This window comes from Monodelphis domestica, chromosome 8 (assembly GCF_027887165.1).
Source record: "Monodelphis domestica isolate mMonDom1 chromosome 8, mMonDom1.pri, whole genome shotgun sequence".
NCBI classification, from domain to species: Eukaryota; Metazoa; Chordata; class Mammalia; order Didelphimorphia; family Didelphidae; genus Monodelphis; species Monodelphis domestica.
Window position 1 is genome coordinate 57,705,608 of NC_077234.1, and position 19,018 is coordinate 57,724,625.

Below are 19,018 nucleotides of genomic sequence, written 5' to 3' on the forward strand. Positions count from 1 at the left end.
TATTTTTTCCAAAACATAAATAATTGTCAAGCATTAGAAAAACCAAACAACCAAGTATTAAGATATCATGCTAATATTCAGGTATTAGAGAATAAAAAAGTGGATTTTTACATGTGAAGACTTAGTGGTAGAAAAAGGCAATTTTGTGAACCCTAAAAAGAGACTACTCATTTTTGTTAATAGACCTGAAAGCATTTTATTTACCTTTTTAAAATAAGCCTAAATTTTAGTTAATACAATAGCAATCGAACTACAAAAAAAGTTTAATTTACAGATTTTTTTTCTTCAACTCTCTACAGTTGCTAACCATGTCAGAGCAAACCAAAGAGAATAACCTTAAGAAAAGTAGATTGCCAGGCTCAATTATGAAGATGAAAAATTAATGTTTATTAATACCTAAAATAGTGAAGCACTTACTGTGTATCCTTCAAGTCTAATTCAGCCACTGCAGAGGCAAAAGGAACAAATTTATTGTGGTGCAGCAGCAGTCGTACAAGGGGCAAAACAGCATCATATTTATCACGACAAACTTCACCCAAAATGTAAGCAGCTGAGGAAGAGATAGGCTAGAACAGAGAGCAGAGTGAAAAAAAACAATCATAAATACAGTAAAAAATGATAGTAATAGCTGCAAAATAAGCCCTCAAAACTCAGCTGCATTTTTACATAATAGTAACAAAAACCAACAAGCAAAACTAGAAAGGAAAATTGCATTGCAAAAAACCTAGAAAATACATAAAATATCTGGGAATCAATCTACCAAAATACACAAAAGACTTGTAAAGATTCAATTACAAAATGTTCCTTAAAGAAATAAAGAACTTCTGAGAAACTTCCAAGTTAAATGACCCTAGGCAAGTCATTTATCCCCAATTGTTGAGCCCTTATTGTCTTTCTGCCTTAGAACCACATTGGTTCTAAGATGGAAGGTAAGGTTTAAAAAAAAAAAGGGGGGGGCCTATAATACACTGCTGGTGAAGCTGAGAAATGGTCCTTTTTAACCACTAATTCTTCACATGAGCATCCAGAGGGGAGTAGCTAAATAGGTTGTGGTACATGAATGTATGGAATACAACTGTGCTATAAGAAATTATGTATATGATGAATTCAGAGATGCATGGGAAGATCAACATGAACGGATGTAACGTGAAGTAAGCAAAGTCCAGAGAACAATAAACCCAGTGACTCCAACAATATAATGGAAAAACACACACACACGTACACCATAAGTTAGTTTAAGAAAATTACAAAGATTGGGCAGGGCTCAAATTAAGAACTAGGAGATGGTATGTAGGTGCTGAACATTCTATGCTTTTGAACTTTTAAAATTATATAGCTCATGGTAAAAGATAAAAATATTTATGTATCTGCTGAAAAATAACATAAAATTTATAAAAAATCAGATCCCCACACCCAAAATTCAAATAAAGATGCTGTTAATCATTTATCACCAATGATCTCTCCAAATTTGTCATCTTTATAGAATTTGTTATGAGTTTTGAACTAGGAGAAAATACAGCCCATTTTTAGGTCAAGACTGCATCTGAATATACTTTATATTTTATTCAATACATGTTGGGCTACTTTTTTCAATGCTTAAACTAAAAAAAGAATTTTAATTAACGTACCTGAACATCTGGGGATTTTAGCAGCAAATTTCTCAAAGGACCATAGTATTCTGAAGGAAGCACATAATCTTCTGTGTAGCATATATATAATCTAAGTGAACCCAGATCATCAGTTTTTGAAGACTTATTTCCATTATCTCTTGGTTGTAATAAGTACCTAAAGTAAAGAGTACAAAATAATTTAAAAAAATCATCTTTAAGTTTAGAAAAATGCCATTGACATTGTTAATTTAGAGGGATTTAAAAAAATACTAGTGTTAGTCTCTAATATATAAATGGGAATGAGGGACTTTTTTATTTAGGAAAACAAAGGAATTCTCTTTGGAATTTCTGGACAGGTACAAAGATCAGGATCTCAAAAATTTGATTAGCATTTGGCCAGTCATACTAAAAGGCAATACATTTCTAAAATTCAATAATAAACAAGGAAAAATTTAGAACCATCTTTACTGATGTAATTTCTTAAAGAACAGATGTTAGTTAGAAATAGCTAATATTGTATATGTTAAGCAAATTTAGTATGGGAAAAATTCAGATTTACACAGAAGATAAATTAATAGACACTTGTTTTAAAAAAAGGATTTTGCTTATTAGCAAAGGATGAAATAGTCTTAATAAAACTATATGCCTATATGAAAAATATCTAATTTATAAGTAGCTTTTTAGGAACTACGTAATACAAAAAACCAAATATAACACTCAAAAGGGTACTCTGAACATCTAAGGAATCTAAGGCTCATATGGGAAACAAGAGATAGCTTGACAATATCAACAGAAAAAATTTAGTAGTCTTGCCTCTTCTCAGTTTTTTAAATAATATCACAGTGTTCAATATTTTAGAAAAAAAAAAAGATGAGTTAAATAAAGAAGACAGGAAGAGGCAACAGACAAGCTTATCTCCATCTTCAAAAGTTGTTGGTCCAGAAAGTAGCACAGGTTGACAGAAAAAAATTATGCTAGTAAGTTTCAAAGCACTCCCTGCTCCTTCCTAGTTTTTATTATCCTCAGGGAGTTGTAAGTCTTGGTTTGAAAAATAAGCTTTAAAGCTGTTAGCAGTGAAATCACTTGAAACAAGTATTTCAGCAGTTGAATCCTCAAGACAATAGCATCATTCTGGGTTGGGAAGATGAAGTTCATGCTGTGCATGCTCACTGTTTCAGTTCCAGGAGATTCAGATGCCCTAGAAAGGCTCCCAGAGTAGTGGTTAAAAAAAAAAATTAGGAAAGAGAGAAATCACTGTTCAGGTAAAGAGGCTCCTTTAGTGAACTGACCTATTAATTTAAGTTAAAACCACTGGCATATTCATGTCAGAAGGTGTCATGAGCAAACATTTCAATCTGGACTTGGGAACCAATGCCTATCTGCTGTAACAACTATCTCTCAGTAAACATCTCCCCACTACAAAAAGCTTACTTATGAACCATTTGTGAGACTAGTGTGAACTACCAGTGGCCTGAATTAGAGCTAGAAGAGGAAGTTTTTAATCTATCATGTATGAAATCTATTATGAAAAGGAAAGTCATCTATCAAGTAAATTAAATGAGATAAGAAATGACCAGAGTTTAGGGAAGTAAGTTGTGATCATTTCAAATGTAGCTTTTAAAGTCAAATGCCTGGGTGTTTCATCATTTGAAATTATAGTTAAATAGATTATAGGTTTGAAAAGCTGCAAACCAACAATTTGGAACTAAAATAAATTTTCCTATAAAACTAAGTTGTTTCAATTATTTTACCCATTATGTACTTTAATCATGTCATATACATATCCCTATACATATAATAAGCAATGACATGACTTTATATATATCTCTGTAAGTCATGGAAAGTCCTTTCTTCACAACAACTCTTTCATATAGAATATTAGTCTAAGAATATAATTGTTCTGATTAGACAGACAGCAATTGAGGTTAAGGGTTTCAGTCACTTGCTTATGGTCACTCAGCTCTTCAGTGGTCTCAGGCAAGATGTAAACACAGGTTTCCTAACTCCAAATTTAGTCTTCTTTTCATTCCCTCCCTCCTTTTGCTACATTATTATTGTTTTCATAGGAAAATGCAACCTAGTCCTAACCTGGGATTCTAGAAGCACATTCCTTCCTTTCCACCCCCATGCTGAAGAATTGAGAGCATTTTCTCCCCGCATCTCACCCACTGGCCAAGCAGTTTGAAACAATCACACTCAGCTCCAATGGGTGAGGGTGGCATCTATGGCAAGGAAGGGGCTACAGTAGGGATGGGTAGAGAGGATAGGAGGGTTTAATATCCTACTTGAAGAAATGTCTAGTGGCAGTTCTTGGTCCCTACTCTCTCTATCCTTTTCTTTTAAAGGCTCCAGAGAATGAACTATCTGACTACTTCTTCCCATCCAGTTTTCTCCCTGAATTTTGCCTTTAAAGAGAAAGCATTCTCTCAGTGTCTCTCCTAAATTTAATTCCTGAATAAGTTTAAAGTCAAAAGTTTTCTAAGAGGCTTTTTTTTTTTAATTTTTACTGCTACTAACAAGAAATAGGAATAAAAAGGCTCCCTCCTCTGATCACTAAAGGACCTCCTGGACCATCAAATCCAATCTCTTCATTTAACAGGTGAAAAACCCAAGGCCCAGTGAGTGCAGTGATTTCCACAATCACATAGATATTAAAGAAGAACAATCAGACTCCAGATCTCCCTCTCCCTCTATAGCACTTACTTTATTCTCTCTCATACTTTTAAGGTGAAAAGAAAAGAAGGGCAGAGAAAAATCCGTTTAAATTTCAAAAGAATCTCAAAAATGAGGAGTCATCTAGAGCCAAGGAGATCTAAAGTAAGAGTCAGGGCATTAGGTGAAGAACAGGATACATCCTCTGGGGAGAGAGAGAGAAAATAGACTAGAGCAGAGAATTTCAGGGCCACTGAAGAGACTATGCAGGGCATAAGACACCCCATCTTTGACTGGCCGAGAGACAAAGAAATAAAAGTGTAGCAGACAGTGGAAATAAGAGTTTCTAGTTGCAGGAAAGGGAAGGTTTCTTATAATTATGATCAACTCCTGGGAGACTATTCTGCCTCTACACTAAATCAGAAGAAAACGTTTTAAGCCAAGCAATCCCTGTTCATATATTTGGGTTTTTCATAATCTCTCAGGATGAAGCAGTTCTTATAGATGGGAAGAAAAACAGAAGTAAAAGAGAAAAATAAAACACTTTATATAGAAGCTGAAAAATTACACTCTTAAGAGTGGACCCATGAAAATGAATTATTTGGCTGTCATTTCCTGTTTCTTAAAGGTTATCATCAATGGATTTCTAATGAGAGGTTTGCTGTCATTATCTAAATTAAAATCGAAAAAGGACAAGAATTAGAAGAATATAAAGGACATGTTCTGACAAAAGGAAAGGAACAAAAATTAAACATGCCTAATAGGCAAAACTTTCTTAAAAGCAGATGAAATTATGTTGTTTTACTATAACCTAATGATTTTTTCTTTTGAAAAGATAAAGTCTGACATAATGGCTTTATAATGGCTAACATACTTCCCACAATGCCTTTTTAATCTTAACATGGAGCTACTGATACATACTTATTGATCTTGTTCTACCTATTTGTCCTTTATATACACAACTAATGTGCATATATGCTTATACACACACACACACACACACACACACAGAGGCAAATACGCCCTGAAACCTACTCTGATTCCTTCTTTCTAACAATCCCAAAGGGCAAGAGCCTAATCAAAAGAATAATTTACACAGGGGATTCTGTTGGATCACAGATACAAAATTAGAATGGCATTGAAAGATTCCTGAATTCACATTTCCCATTTTGATAAGTAAATGGAGGTATGGAGATATTAAGTAACTTGTTGAAGACCACAGGGGCATTAGATGGGATGGGAAGCCAAGTCCTCTGACATCAAATCATTTACTTTTCATTAATCGTTTTTGCTTTTATATGTCCTTTACTTCTCAATATGTCCCTATCCTTTTGCCCACCCAGAGCCATCCCTTTTTACAAATAACAAAAAAGAAAGAGGAAATAAAGCTGAGTGAAACTGACTGTAATATATATATAGAGAGAAAATGGAATCTCCCCCTACTGGGTCAGGACTAGAGTGAGGTAGAGGTGGAATGGAGTCAAGTAGAAAGAGGATGGATTGATTTTCCCACTCTCTTCTCTCTGGCAAACCCCACTCTGGCTGCCTTCAAGATCACAAGCTTCTGTTCCCTCAGAGACTTGGTTGAAACAAGTATAATACAAACAGCTTCTCACTCTCTGAGGAGAGAAATGTAACTTCCCTCTCCCCAATTCTCAAAGTTGCCTTTCTCTCTTAGATACTATGAAGCCACTCACTTGCTCTTATGAACAGCTGTTTATTCTAAGGGAACAAATGAAGAGTAAGGCACTTGAATTGAGGAATGAAGTATTAGAAAAGAGAGAGTGGGAGGTCCCTAGAAGGAACTGAACCCCTTCTTCCAAAGTTTGGTAGGATCAGGCTTTGCTTGCCTGACACCCCCTGGGGTCAGTTGTGAAGATGTCCTGACTTCCTAGCTGCCTTGGCTATTATAACAAGTTCAAGGACTTCAGGGGATTCAGAAGAATTCTTATAGTGAACAGCTTCCTGTTGAAGTCCTATTCACTCAGCTTGTCTTCTCCGGAAAGTGGGTTGGGAGTCACAGGAGGAGATGCTAGTAGCCTTGGAGCCAATATACAGTATTAACTCCAAGATGGAAGGTAAGGGTTTAAAAAAAAAAAAAGGTTTTGTACAAACAAAACAATGTAACCAAAATCAGAAGGGAAATAACAAATTGGAAAACAATCTTCATAACAAAAACCTCTGACAAAGGTCTAATTACTCAAATTTACAAAGAGCTAAATCAATTGTACAAAATATCAAGCCATTCTCCAATTGATAAATGGGCAAGGGACATGGATAGGAAATTCTTAGTCAAAGAAATCAAAACTATTAATAAGCACATGAAAAAGTGCTCTACATCTCTTATAATCAGAGAGATGCAAATCAAAACAACTCTGAGGTATCACCTCACACCTAGCAGATTGGTTAACATGAAGCTATGGAAAGTAATGAATGCTGGAGGGGACGTGGCAAAGTAGGGACATTAATTCATTGTTGGTGGAGCTGTGAACTGATCCAACCATTCTGGAGGGCAATTTGGAACTATGCCCAAAAGGCGATAAAAGACTGTCTGCCCTTTGATCCAGCCATAGCACTGCTGGGTTTGTACCCCAAAGAGATAATGGAGAAAAAGACTTGTACAAGAATACTCATAGCTGCGCTCTTTGTGGTGGCAAAAAATTGGAAAATGAGGGGATGCCCTTCAATTGGAGAATGGCTGAGCAAATTGTGGTATATGTTGGTGATGGAGTACTATTGTGCTAAAAGGAATAATAAAGTAGAGGAATTCCATGGAGACTGGATCAACCTCCAGGAAGTGATGCAGAGTGAAGAACCAGGAAAACATTGTACACAGAGACTGATACACTGTGGTACAATTGAATGTAACGGATTTCTCCATTAGTGGCAATGAAGTGATCCTGAACAACTTGGAGGAATCTACGAAAAAAAACATTATCCACATTCAGAGGAAAAGCTGTGGGAGTAAAAACACCAAAGAAAAAACTGCTCAATGACATGGGTCGACGGGGATATGGCTGGGGATGTAGACTCTGAATGAACATCCTAGTGCAAACATCAACAGCATGGAAATAGGTTCTGATCAAGGACACATGTAATACCCAGTAAAATTACATGACAGCTATGGGAACGGTGGGGGGAGGGGAGGGAGGAATAGAATATGATTTTTGTAACCAAGGAATAATGTTTGAAATTGACCAAACTAAAAATAAATAAATAAATAAAAATAAAGACCAAAAAATAATTTCCATTACTTATCTGTAGAGCCAATCATTAAAGAAAAAATTACTCATAAGCAGTATGGATGGATTCAAAAGAACTCATATCAAACAAAGGAGGAAGCAATCAGTACTGTAACTGTGATTTTATCATTAGAGAACTAAAATAAAAATTTTCACTGAAGAAAAATGGCAGAGAAACAATGTTCTAACAGTTAATTCTATCTAGCAATTTATACTAATAAAAACCCAGGATATGTCTAGGTATGTCTAGGTAAAATATGTCTACGTACTTTGCAAATATAAGAATTAAATCTCTTAAAATGATTCATTCCCTTTCCTACTATTTTAGGGTAGCCATAAATAACATCTGAAAACCTGTGAAAAAGAAATAAAATAAAGCACAGGGAAAAAAACATTTTAACACAAACACTTGCAAATGGGAATTCCTGGGTTGTTATGCTATTAAAATAACGTCCACAAGGGGATGCTGTGAGCCAGAAAACAGAAAAAGAAGCCTAATACCAATCACAGGATTTTTGTATTGGATTAAATTACTGACTCAACAGAGGCACCACTCATTAATAGATTCTGTGTGTCTATTCTAGCAAATGTTCAGATTTTACCCACTCTATGAGTATTTTTGTAGGTTCTCTTCTGTATTTCCCATCACCTGGGGCCTGGGCACCTTCTGAGCCTATGGCAAGGCTACAGCATATGCTCCTAAACCCAATCATTACAAGGGTGTGGAAGTTTTACTGGAGGTCACCATTTTGCTTCTTAACTGTTCTGTTGGTTTAGAAATAGTTAATGGCTGGACAAGTTAGGGGCCATCACCTGGCAAAGTTATGATCCCTGCCAGATATCATTTGGTTCTTGGAATTTATTGGTAAGAACAGATAGCTGCCTATAGGCAACTAGGTAAGATCAGCATGTAGAGCACTGGGTCTAGAATCTAGAAAATATGAGTTCAAACCCAGCCTCGGACATGTACTAGCTTGTGTGATCCTGGGTAAGTCACTTTGCCTCTATATGTTTCAGTTTCCTCAACTATAAAATGGACAATAGTTGCACCTATCCACCATGGTTGTAAGTAAAGTGCCTAGTACATTGTAGACGCTTAATAATCATTTCAATTCTTTCTTCCTTTTTTCCTTCCTCAAGTGGAAGCTTTTCAGTATGAGATGGCTGAAGCTAGGAGGGACACTATTCCTTAAGAGTGAATATGTAAACAAAGTTAGGAATGCCTCCATGTCCTTTGGCCTAACCAAACCATGTGCCAGACTCCAGAAACTCTCTACTTCAGTTTCTGGCCTTGGTTCACACAATTCCACGTGGGGTATTCTCTCATCTTCTGGCTAAATGATCCATCCTTTAATGTCTAAGATGCCTTATTTCCCAGAAAGCCTTCCCAGTTGTCATTCTTCTCTAGGCAACAACGAGTCTCTTTCCCTGATATCTAGTTTGCTCCTCGGAGTGAACTTTCTATTATTTCATATGACAGGTAGTTGTAGAAGTGCTATATGACCCAATGAATGGCAAATTCCCGAGAGATTGTGTCCTAACTCATAAGAAAGCATAGTGCTGCTCTGTAGAGAGCAGAAACTTAATAAATGTTTACTGAATTTGTTTTGTTTGTGAGAACTGGAAAAAATACATGACACTAATAAGTGAGCCCAGAATCAGAAGCAGGGCTTCAGATGAATGAAGTCACATACTTAGAATTAACTTTGTGAAACATTACAGATGGCATCCCCAATGCCTATCTTTCCAGGCGGACTTCATGTTACTGCCTCTTACACAGTTTATGGCCCAGGCCCACAGGCCCTAGGGGCAATTTCCCTCCTTCCTGTTCACCCCTGAGTAATTCTTCACTTCCTTCAAGGTTAAGCTTGCAGGAAGCCTCCTGCAGGCACCTTTTAGGCCTCCTTTAGCTTTTGATGGTCTTTCCCTCCTCTAATTACCTTGTCTTTACAGGCAGGCACAGAATAGAAGCTCAAGGCAGTGTTATGTTTCCATCTGTTTCTCTTTCCTCAATCTGCAGCACAGGTTAGGCCTTACACATGGCAGAAGCCTAACCAATGCCGAGTGAAAGGCAATGAATAGGACAGGAAAGTTTTTTCATTTCTTTTTCTAATAATGTAAGAGAAGATTTTTTAAAATGTTAAACTGTTTAAATAGAAAAAAATGGAGAACAAAACAAAACAGAACAAAAAACCAACATAAGAGAAGCATTATTTAAAATCTATAAGAAAAAAATTCTGAAGGTAAACTCATATGTGTGTGTATGTGCCCAGAATTGCCTGGGAAGGTATATAACTGAATGATTATGAGGCAAGGAAAGACAATGTAAAACCCTGCTCACTGCCAGACTGAGAATGTAAATTAACTACACAAAGGAAACAAATCACAAAGTTCTTATGCCTTACTGAGGCTACAATGACTTCCCATCCTGACCACATCATAGATCCCAACAAATCATTCTACTTGAATCCAAAGAGGGGAAAATAAAGAAAAAACAAGGGTTTCTTTGACCAAGAGCACTTCTGTGAACAGCAGTTTTTTAAACAAAAGGGCTGGCATGTCTTAATGACAGACTACTGAGTTCAGCAGACTGTCCTAAATTGTTATCTTATCCTTTCTTACCAGGCTTGATGAGAGGAATCATTTCTTAACACCTTTACAGGAACCTTGATCTCTCCCAGAAAATTATCAGCTAGGTTTCCATTATTCCATAAATCAACCCTGAAAAGAGGAAATTGGTTTATTTTTTCAAATGTAAGAAGGTACATGCCACGAAATGGCTGCAAACTACTATAATTTGTATTGTAGCATTAATTTTACATGCTCAAAGTAGGAGATGTTAGGACATAGCTATCTAGAAAATAGGGAAAAAAAGCTGTAGTGGCTTTTATTTAGAAACACAGAAAGCAACAATTTGTCAAAGTTTAAAGCATAAATAAAAAGCTGTCATTTAAATTTGTGCTCTTTTTACCTGTAGAAATCAGGACTACAGTGATTGTTGGATTTGTGAAAAGAAACATGAATAAAAATACTGTAATTTCTCTCAAGTATCTGCAACCAATATGTAAATATAGCAAATTCAGTATCACACATTACCCATATATTTCAATCACAGGATTAATACCTTTAAAATGAACACACTGTTAACACCACACTTATACATGCATTTACAACAAAATTGTTTCTCTTACCAAGCAATAGCTAAAATATTTAAGACCTAAGAAAGTTAAGAGACTCCAAACACATGCACCTGGTTTAGTTATCTTACTGTACATCTTACCTCACTGACATTTCTGTTAGACAGCAGATATATTAAGAGGAATAAGACAATTAATTCTCAAATGTGGTATAAATGCTTTTCTAAATAAGTCTTTGCATCTAGAATTTTGTGATTAAAAAATGAAATGGTAATAAAATTTGAAGTAACAAAAATAAAAATGTCCTAGAAAGCAATTTTGTCAGATATCTGTAAAATATACTTTAAATACCGTGTTGTGAAAAAAACTTAAAAATCTAAATAAGAAACCTTTAGAAGAACAAGTCTTTTTAAGTTAAAAAACACAACAACAACAACTTTTGAGCACATTTGTTATTTCAGTGGTGTGAGAGAACATTTGCTATGGAAATAGCTTCTACAACATAGTGCAGCAATTCCTTCTCTATACCAAATAGTATCCAAAGAGCTGCCTGGGCAACTGAAAGAGGATGACTTGTCCTTGGTCACACTGAGTAAAGGTCAAACCCACATTTTTCTGCATCCAAGTACCCCACTAGGTACTCTATTGCATTTCTTCTTTTATTTAAAAACTGCAAAGAAAGAGGAATTGTTTTCTAAATTTTGAGCAAACATGAAACCATCTTGGTTTTGATGACAGCAAATGTATTTAACCCTATAATTTATTCAATTATGAATGGAAGCCTTTAATGTAGCAAATTTTTATTTTTCATGGAAATGATTTCCCTCAGAAACATTATTTCTACCTATAGTTTCTGCAAGAAAAAGTTGGTGATACTTTTCTTTAGGTTTCTGAAATTATATTGTAGATAGGATTTAAAACTTACCTTAGTTACTGAATGTCTCCTATAAATTTAGAGTTTATAACTTCACTAGTAATCCCAAATGTTTCTTTAAATACATGAAAATAGTGATTCTCTATGATATCAAGAAACATACCTGATTTCTAGCTTTTCAATGTCTTCCTCTTCTACCTGAAACTGGGATTTTTTGGTGTAGCTACTAGATCTGGTTACCTGTAAAATAAAATCCTTCAACAAATATCCTTTACAAATTCAAATTTTTCCCTCCCCACATCCTTTCTTGTAAGAGATAATTCTCAAATGAGTATTCTATCCTACATAGAATTGTGGAGATGATTTTGTAGTCCCAACTTCTTGCTCAAAAGCTGAAGCTAAAAAGAATTACAGAGATAAGCAACAGGGAGCCTGGGATTATGTTTCTAACATGAATCGGAAACATTTTGTATCTGGTGCATTTCTCTTTATATACAGTCATTCCTATACTGATCTCATTCATTCCCATTCCCCCACTATTATTTCTAGGTGCATAATCCTCATTCATGTCCTGCCAAAAAAAGAAAAAGAATTAAAAATAAACAGAATTATCTAATGTACTACTATTTCAATTTTCCACATCCTTCCTGAGATCCTATTTTAAATTTACAACTGTTTATTGGATATTTTCACTTAGTTAAAATGCTAGAGGCTGATTAACAAGCATTTATTAGTAAGCGCCTACAATGAATTCAAGTCACTGTGTGAAAAGCACAAATATAGAAATGACAGTCTGTACTCTCAAAGAATTTACATTCTATCGAGGGAAAAACACAGAGGAGAATAGTGTCCAGGGAAGAGCTTTGGTGCTGTAAGTTGTCTTGTTCTTTCTATGAGAGTATTGATTTAATTACTGTTCACAGAATAAAAACAAAAGAGGAAAGATAAGGTGGGAGATATATAAATGATGAGATAGGGCAAGTGGCAAGATGGGATATAAAGCATAGTCCAAAGTACTTTAATCTCAACATAAGCATCCATTCAACAAATAGCTACTATGACAAGGTAGAGATGATCACAGCTAAGACCTTCATTGTCCTTAATGTTGTTGTCAAGTTTGACTTTTTTCTTTTACTCTGTCATGACTCCATTTGGGATTTTCCTGCAAAGATAATGAAGTGGTTTGCTATTTCCTTCTCTAGCTTATATTACAGATGAGGAAACTGAGGCAAGCAGGGTGAAATTATTTGGCCAGGGTCACAAAGCTGGTAAGTATATGAGGATGGATTTAAACTCAGGAAGATGAATCTTCCTGATTTCAGGCCTGTAAAAGAGGGAATGACCAGAAGCAATGAAAAAATTAAATTTTGAAGAAATGTCTCAGAAGAAGAGCAGATGGAACCCCAGCTGACATTGGTGGATGGTATGGAATTTTTCCAGCTAGGCTCAAAAGGCAGTTGGGGGAAAACCAGGTCTTCTTGTCTTGGGCTTCTGGAGCTAAGAAGGAGAATTACCCTTGGTGTGAAGATACAAAAATCTCTCAATCCTTTTACCTGAGCAGCAGAATATCTTATCTCTCAACTGGTGACAATCTTGAGGTTAAAGACTACGTTGTCCCTTAGGGGAATCCAGAGCATATTTCTAAAGAAGATTCCCTGGTTCAAACCCTCTTAAGATCTGTATAGAGAAAATAGCTAAGGATTTCCTTTTCCCCCTTCCTTCATTACCTAAATAAAATAGACATCTTGATTTTAATAGAAACTTGAATCAGATTCAAATGTATTAGGAGGGGAACTTCAAACATCATTTCAAAAAAAGGAGACTGAGGGAAAATCTTACTTACCTAACTTTTAGTTTAGTCAGACTGACTCCACTGGTCAACAGCTCAACTTGGGGAAAGGGGAGGAAGTAAGGAAGCGTCACCTTATATTGATTCCCCAATTAGCTGCATTTTGGTTCCTTCTTCAAAGTCCCCTGCTAATACAATTTTGGCACTCCAGTGAAAAGACAGAATCTATCCCAGGAAACAAAAAGGGGAGCTGACAGTTGGAACCCCTAAACAAGGGTAGCCATTTTGAGGGGTTCAAGGACAGAGGAATTTATAAAAGAGGAACAAGATGTGACAAGATGTGGGTTTCTGTATTCATGGCAATAGGAATTTACTGGACATACTATTTCATCTACAATACCATGACATCAGTGATGATGGACATGGTGGAAATGATTGCTAATTCTATATCCTTTCTAACGATGATACTGTTTACTAGTGTGTCAAGGAAGCTCATCCCCTCCCCCTTCCTGAGTAACTTTACCTGTCCATCAAACATTCCTGACATACTACAGTTGCGCCAGGTTTGCGTCGGCATACGTCTGTAGGTCAATAAAAGTGAAGGTTTGGGGCAGGACAGGAGAGACCAATCAGAGAACAGGGGAGATGAGCTAGAGGAAGGGAGATGGACAAGAAGACCCTCAAGGAAGCCTGAGGAGAAGGGACAGTGTAGGAGGTGAGGGGGAAATGAGAAAGGAACTGGTAGGCTAGGCTCCATGCGGCCAGGTTACTTAGGAATGATTGTCTACCTTTCATAATAAACTTTATAAAATATATACCTCTGGGTAGCAAGAAATATTATTTATTTTTAAGTATTACAGTAGTTTGGCAGATGGTGACTCAAATCTATGTGATCCTTATGGCTTCCATTCAAACCCTATCTTATGTGAAATCTGTTTTAAGGATGATGTTACCAAGAAAACCAGCACAAATCCTTATTTTAGATAGCAAACTGGAAGACCTTGTTAAAAAAAGATGTGCAACAACTATTTGGTAAACAAAGATAAGGACAATGTTAGTGAGATGGGGACTACTAAAACAAATAAGGATAAAGTTGAGGACAAAGTTAATCCAGGAAATGACAAAGACAAAACCAATGACACAACGGTTATAGAAAACGTTTCTAGCAATACTAAGGAAGGTAGCAAACAGGACAACACAACAACAGAGGTCACAAGGGCTCACAAAATCTTGCCTCTCCATGACGTGGCACAGCTCACCAACGGGTCTGGTGTTTTACACACGAAGGTGCACAAGTATTTTACCACCCAAGACTTGGGAGTCGCTGAAAAGGGTGTTCAAAGTTTATGAGCCTGATTTTGAAGATATTGAACTTATAATGGGAGAAGTTTTGAGCCCCCACAAACAGAGACAATTCGTGGAAAAGACCAGGCAGGATGAGAGCTTGATTGACTGGCCTAGAACGCACGAACGTGAGGATTTCGATTTCACCAGATCAGCTAATTTCACATATCTCAAAAGGGAAGGAAGGGAAGGGAAGACCTCCTACAAGCGATTAGATCATTTTGCTCTAGACCAAACACTTGAAACAAGTTTGACAGGATGGTCCAAGAAAAAAATGAACACCCTACCAGTTATATTGACAGACTAACTGAAAACATTGAATAAATAATGGGAATTAGCCAGGACTCACAGGAATCAGTGGCTCATATCCATAGGCAGTTTCTAAAGGGATGTAATCAGCAATTGAGGAATTTCTTCCCTAAGTATGACTCTATCACAATCTCTGTATAAGTATTTCCTCTACTGATAAAGAGTAATAAGATCTGACATATGAACCACAAAAAAAAAAAAAACCTTAATCAATTCAGAAAAGCCCCGAAGCTCATAATGACAAACAATGGCTATGTAACTAAGATAAATCCAAAGACACCGGTAAATGAAGATGGGAAACATCTAAGATGCTATTAGAGCACCTTACCACACAGGATGAAACTATGAATCTGATATTGAAGGCAAGTAAGGAAGTGTCACCCTATATTGATTCCCTCAATTAGTTGAATTTTGGTTCCTTCTTCAAAGTCCCCCACTAATACACTACACCACCTGGCTGCCCCTATCCTTAAGATGCTTATAATTTAGTATGGGAGGTAACTGATATATACAAATAATGATAACATAAAGAATGAAATAAATACTGTAGAAAAAGTATAGAAAGCTCTAAAGTTCAGGGAAAGATTACATTGACCTTTTTTTGGTGAGTGAAGGGGAGAAAAAGAATCAGAAGTTTGAAAGCATCTGACCTGGGCCTTGAAGGATAAGATTTAGATAGGTAGAGATTAAGGCAGCAGGAGGCATTCTGTAATAAGAAGCACATTTAGGCAATAGTAAATGGTCTAACTGATGGTGAGTATAACATGTATGAAGGAATGATAGACAAGTTAGTGTAGAAGACTGCAAGGCAGGAGACCCCAAGTCCAAAGTCCAAATTTGCAATTTAACTAAGTGGGTGACAATAGGTAGGTTGTTTAAAAATCTCTAGCCTGAATTTTCTCATATTGAAAAATGAGAGAGCTTAACTAGATGATTGATCATTAAGCATTAAGCTCTAAAATTCTACAAATATTTTGAATAGTGAAAAAATTTCTAAGAAAAGTAGAATGAATTACACACTAAGTAGCTCAGATTTAATTAATAAACTATAAAAAAGCAATTAAGTGGGCCTCAATAAATGTTCTAGTGACATGCAGATGACACAAAGGTGAAAACAACAACTAAAGGACTAAATGACAGGTTACAAACAAAAAGATACTGAAACAGATTAACATGAGCCAAATTTATAAGATGAAGTTCAATAAGGATAAATATTGAGTCCTCCATTTGGACTTAAAAGACCAACTTTATAGATACTAAAAGGAATAGTCGGACAATAATTTCCATGGAAAAGATCTAAGGGCCCAAGTGGACTGCAGGTCACTACTTCAACAGGGTAAGATGACAGATCAAAAGGTGGAATTGTAAAGGCACACAGAATGTGTAGAACAGAGAGGGTCTGATTCCCAACAATTCACTGTTCTAGTCAGGGAATATGTGGATAAGATATTGTTTTCATTTTCATTTCTGCAATCTCCAGAAGAAGGTGTCCAGGACAATAAAGGCCCCAAATCATAAGAGTACTAAGAGGACTGAGGCTGACTAGTCTGGCCATAACAAGCAACATGAATTGTCATGTAGAAGGTTGCTTCAACTTGTTCTATTTGGATGCAGATAGAAGAATTCGGAATAATGGGCAGAAGCACATTTTGGTTTGATATAAAGGAAAATTCTTTAAAATGGAGCTATCCAAGAAGTGACTAGGTTGTTGGGAAGTAGTGGGTTCTGCTCATAGTAGGTCTTTTTAAGCTATTATTTTCTCTTTTTTATGTTACTTTCATTTCCTTTCCCCATTTTTCTCCAATCCATTTTATTTGATTTTTAAATTTCTTTTTGAGTTTTTCCAGAGCTTGAGTACAACTCCTATTTTTCTTTGATATTTTGCGTGTGGTTGCTTGGCTTTTACCATCCCCTTTTGGTTCTATGATTTACTTTTTGTCACCATAGAAATTTTCGAGAGTTAAGTGTTTCTTTTGCTGTTTGTTCATTTTCCCAGCCTTTTTTTTGCCTATGGCCTGGGAATCCTGATAGTCACTGTTTCTGACTCCTCTGCTGCTGGCTTGCAGAGTTCGGCACTGTGAGAAATTTTGTTCTGGGGTTAGATCTTCAGTGCAGCAGCACAGGCTTGAAAAGGCCCAGAATTATGGACTTCCAGGCCTCACTGTGGGGTGGTGCCAGGGCCTAGGATGTCAAAGAGTGGGTCTGAGGTGCTCTTTTGTTGATGCAGCCTGTGTCTCAGGATCCCAAAGTTACCTTATGCCCAATCACAGAAACTGTTGCAGTAGGTGGGAGGGTGGTTGGCCATCATTCCTCTGTGTGCAGTGTTGCTTCCAGTTCCCCCTTATCTGGTAAAAATCAACTCTCTCTCTGCCTACCTTTCAAGTTGTGTTCATTGGGAGAGTCCCCTCTCTCCATCTTGCTGTTGGTTTTTTACTCCTGTCATTTTGAGGTGCTTTTTAAAATTGGTTTGGAAGGATTGTCAGAACAATCTTAGCTTTTGCTGCTACTAAGCCGCCATCTTTGGCTCCTCTTCTGATGCATCTCTTCATTGTAGGTCTTCCAAAGGATGTTGGATGATCACTTGATAAAGATGTCTAATGAGGAAAGATGTCTTAACAAGGATTCCTCTATTGGTACAGGTTGGATTAGATTATAGGTTACATAAATGTGGAAAGGAAAATAGCTGTCTTTATTTTCACTAATCACTAAATGAAATTTAGCATTCCCTTCAATTATTTAAAAATATTATTCTAACAAATGGTGCATAGTTTCACCCGCTTGCCAAAGGGGCTCCTTACACAAACAGAAGTTAAGAAACTCTTGATCAGAGAATATATGATCTCTTCTAATTATGAGATTCTGTTACTTGTTACCCCTGTCATATAGAACAGACCTCACAGCTTCTGCTCCTAGTTCAGTGCTTCTCTTATTTCAATAAATAGTTTCCATTCAATTAAAAAACTTCTACTCATTGTTTACTCCCTATACAAGGTAATGTGGTAGATAATGAGGATAGAAAGGTTAAGAGAGACCCATGACTGCTAAAGATGCTAATTATTTAAATACTGAATGGTAGGACTAAAAGGACTGTTACGAGATTATTTTGTCTAACTCTTTCAACTTTCCAGATGAAGAAAACAAGTCCTATAGAATCACTTGTCCAAACATGATTAGTTCAAGGTAATGCTGTTAATTAGTGACACAACCAGGTTTAAAATCCAGGTCTCCTAATTCCCTATTTGATGCTGCTTCTGCCCTATCATAACACACACCAGTGTTCATTTAATGAGGAAGAAGAAACTTCCTTCAAAGTTCAGCTTGAGTGCTATATCCTATACAAATTCCATCGTAATTCCTCAATGTGCTAGAGCCTACACTGCCACACTTCTTTATATATATTTTGCACTTATTTATCATGTACACAATGTTCTGCCTCTTCCCCTACAGAATGTAAGTTCTCTGAAGGCAGAGAATTTCATTTTTGTTTTAGAAACTACAGGCCCTAAGCACAGTACCTGGCATAGAGTAGGAATGTAATAAACAATTGTTGAATAAGTTTACCCCAACTAAATTCTATATCTGCATCAGTCCAATGTTCTTGTCTGTGAGGATCTTTTTGGATTTTGCTTCTGTGATTCAGAAGAGTGTAAGATATCCTTTGCAGCTCTGTGTCATCTATATATCTGGCAGGCATGTGATTTTATGCCTCTATTCAAGCCAAATTATTAAGACGTTAAATAAATAGCATAGATTGCTCCTTCCAAATTAACATGGAACAATTACAGAATGCTCTTTGTAACTATTTAGTCAGTTTTGAAACCATCTAACTGTATTATTGCCTAACAATGTTTTTCTACTGATAAGTTATCTCTAAGAATGTCACAGAACACTTTTAGAATGCCACTTTCCATTCCCTCAAATGTTTGTGCCTTCTCTCTGTTGACAATGTGACCAGTATCTATACTGTCTATATATTTTTTTAATCGTTGCAATCAATTTATTAAAATAGATGATTGATTAGGCATCTGCAATGGTGACTTCAACTTCTACACCTGGTTCAA

General features: G+C 36.3%; 1 protein-coding gene across 3 annotated transcripts in view; it reads right to left on the bottom strand.

Moving 5' to 3' along the window:
- Nucleotides 1-19,018, bottom strand: part of RASA2 (RAS p21 protein activator 2) — a 154,794-nt gene that overhangs the window by 43,517 nt on the left and 92,259 nt on the right. For 2 of the 3 annotated variants that reach the window (XM_007502113.3, XM_007502112.3), the window contains exons 8-11: nucleotides 11,679-11,755; nucleotides 10,127-10,225; nucleotides 1,629-1,785; nucleotides 418-566 (exon numbers count right to left, since the gene is read on the bottom strand). In XM_007502113.3, the coding sequence (XP_007502175.2) occupies nucleotides 418-566; nucleotides 1,629-1,785; nucleotides 10,127-10,225; nucleotides 11,679-11,755 (482 nt within the window). The remainder of the gene's footprint in view (nucleotides 1-417; nucleotides 567-1,628; nucleotides 1,786-10,126; nucleotides 10,226-11,678; nucleotides 11,756-19,018) is intronic. The other variant, XM_056807533.1, reaches the window with a different exon arrangement.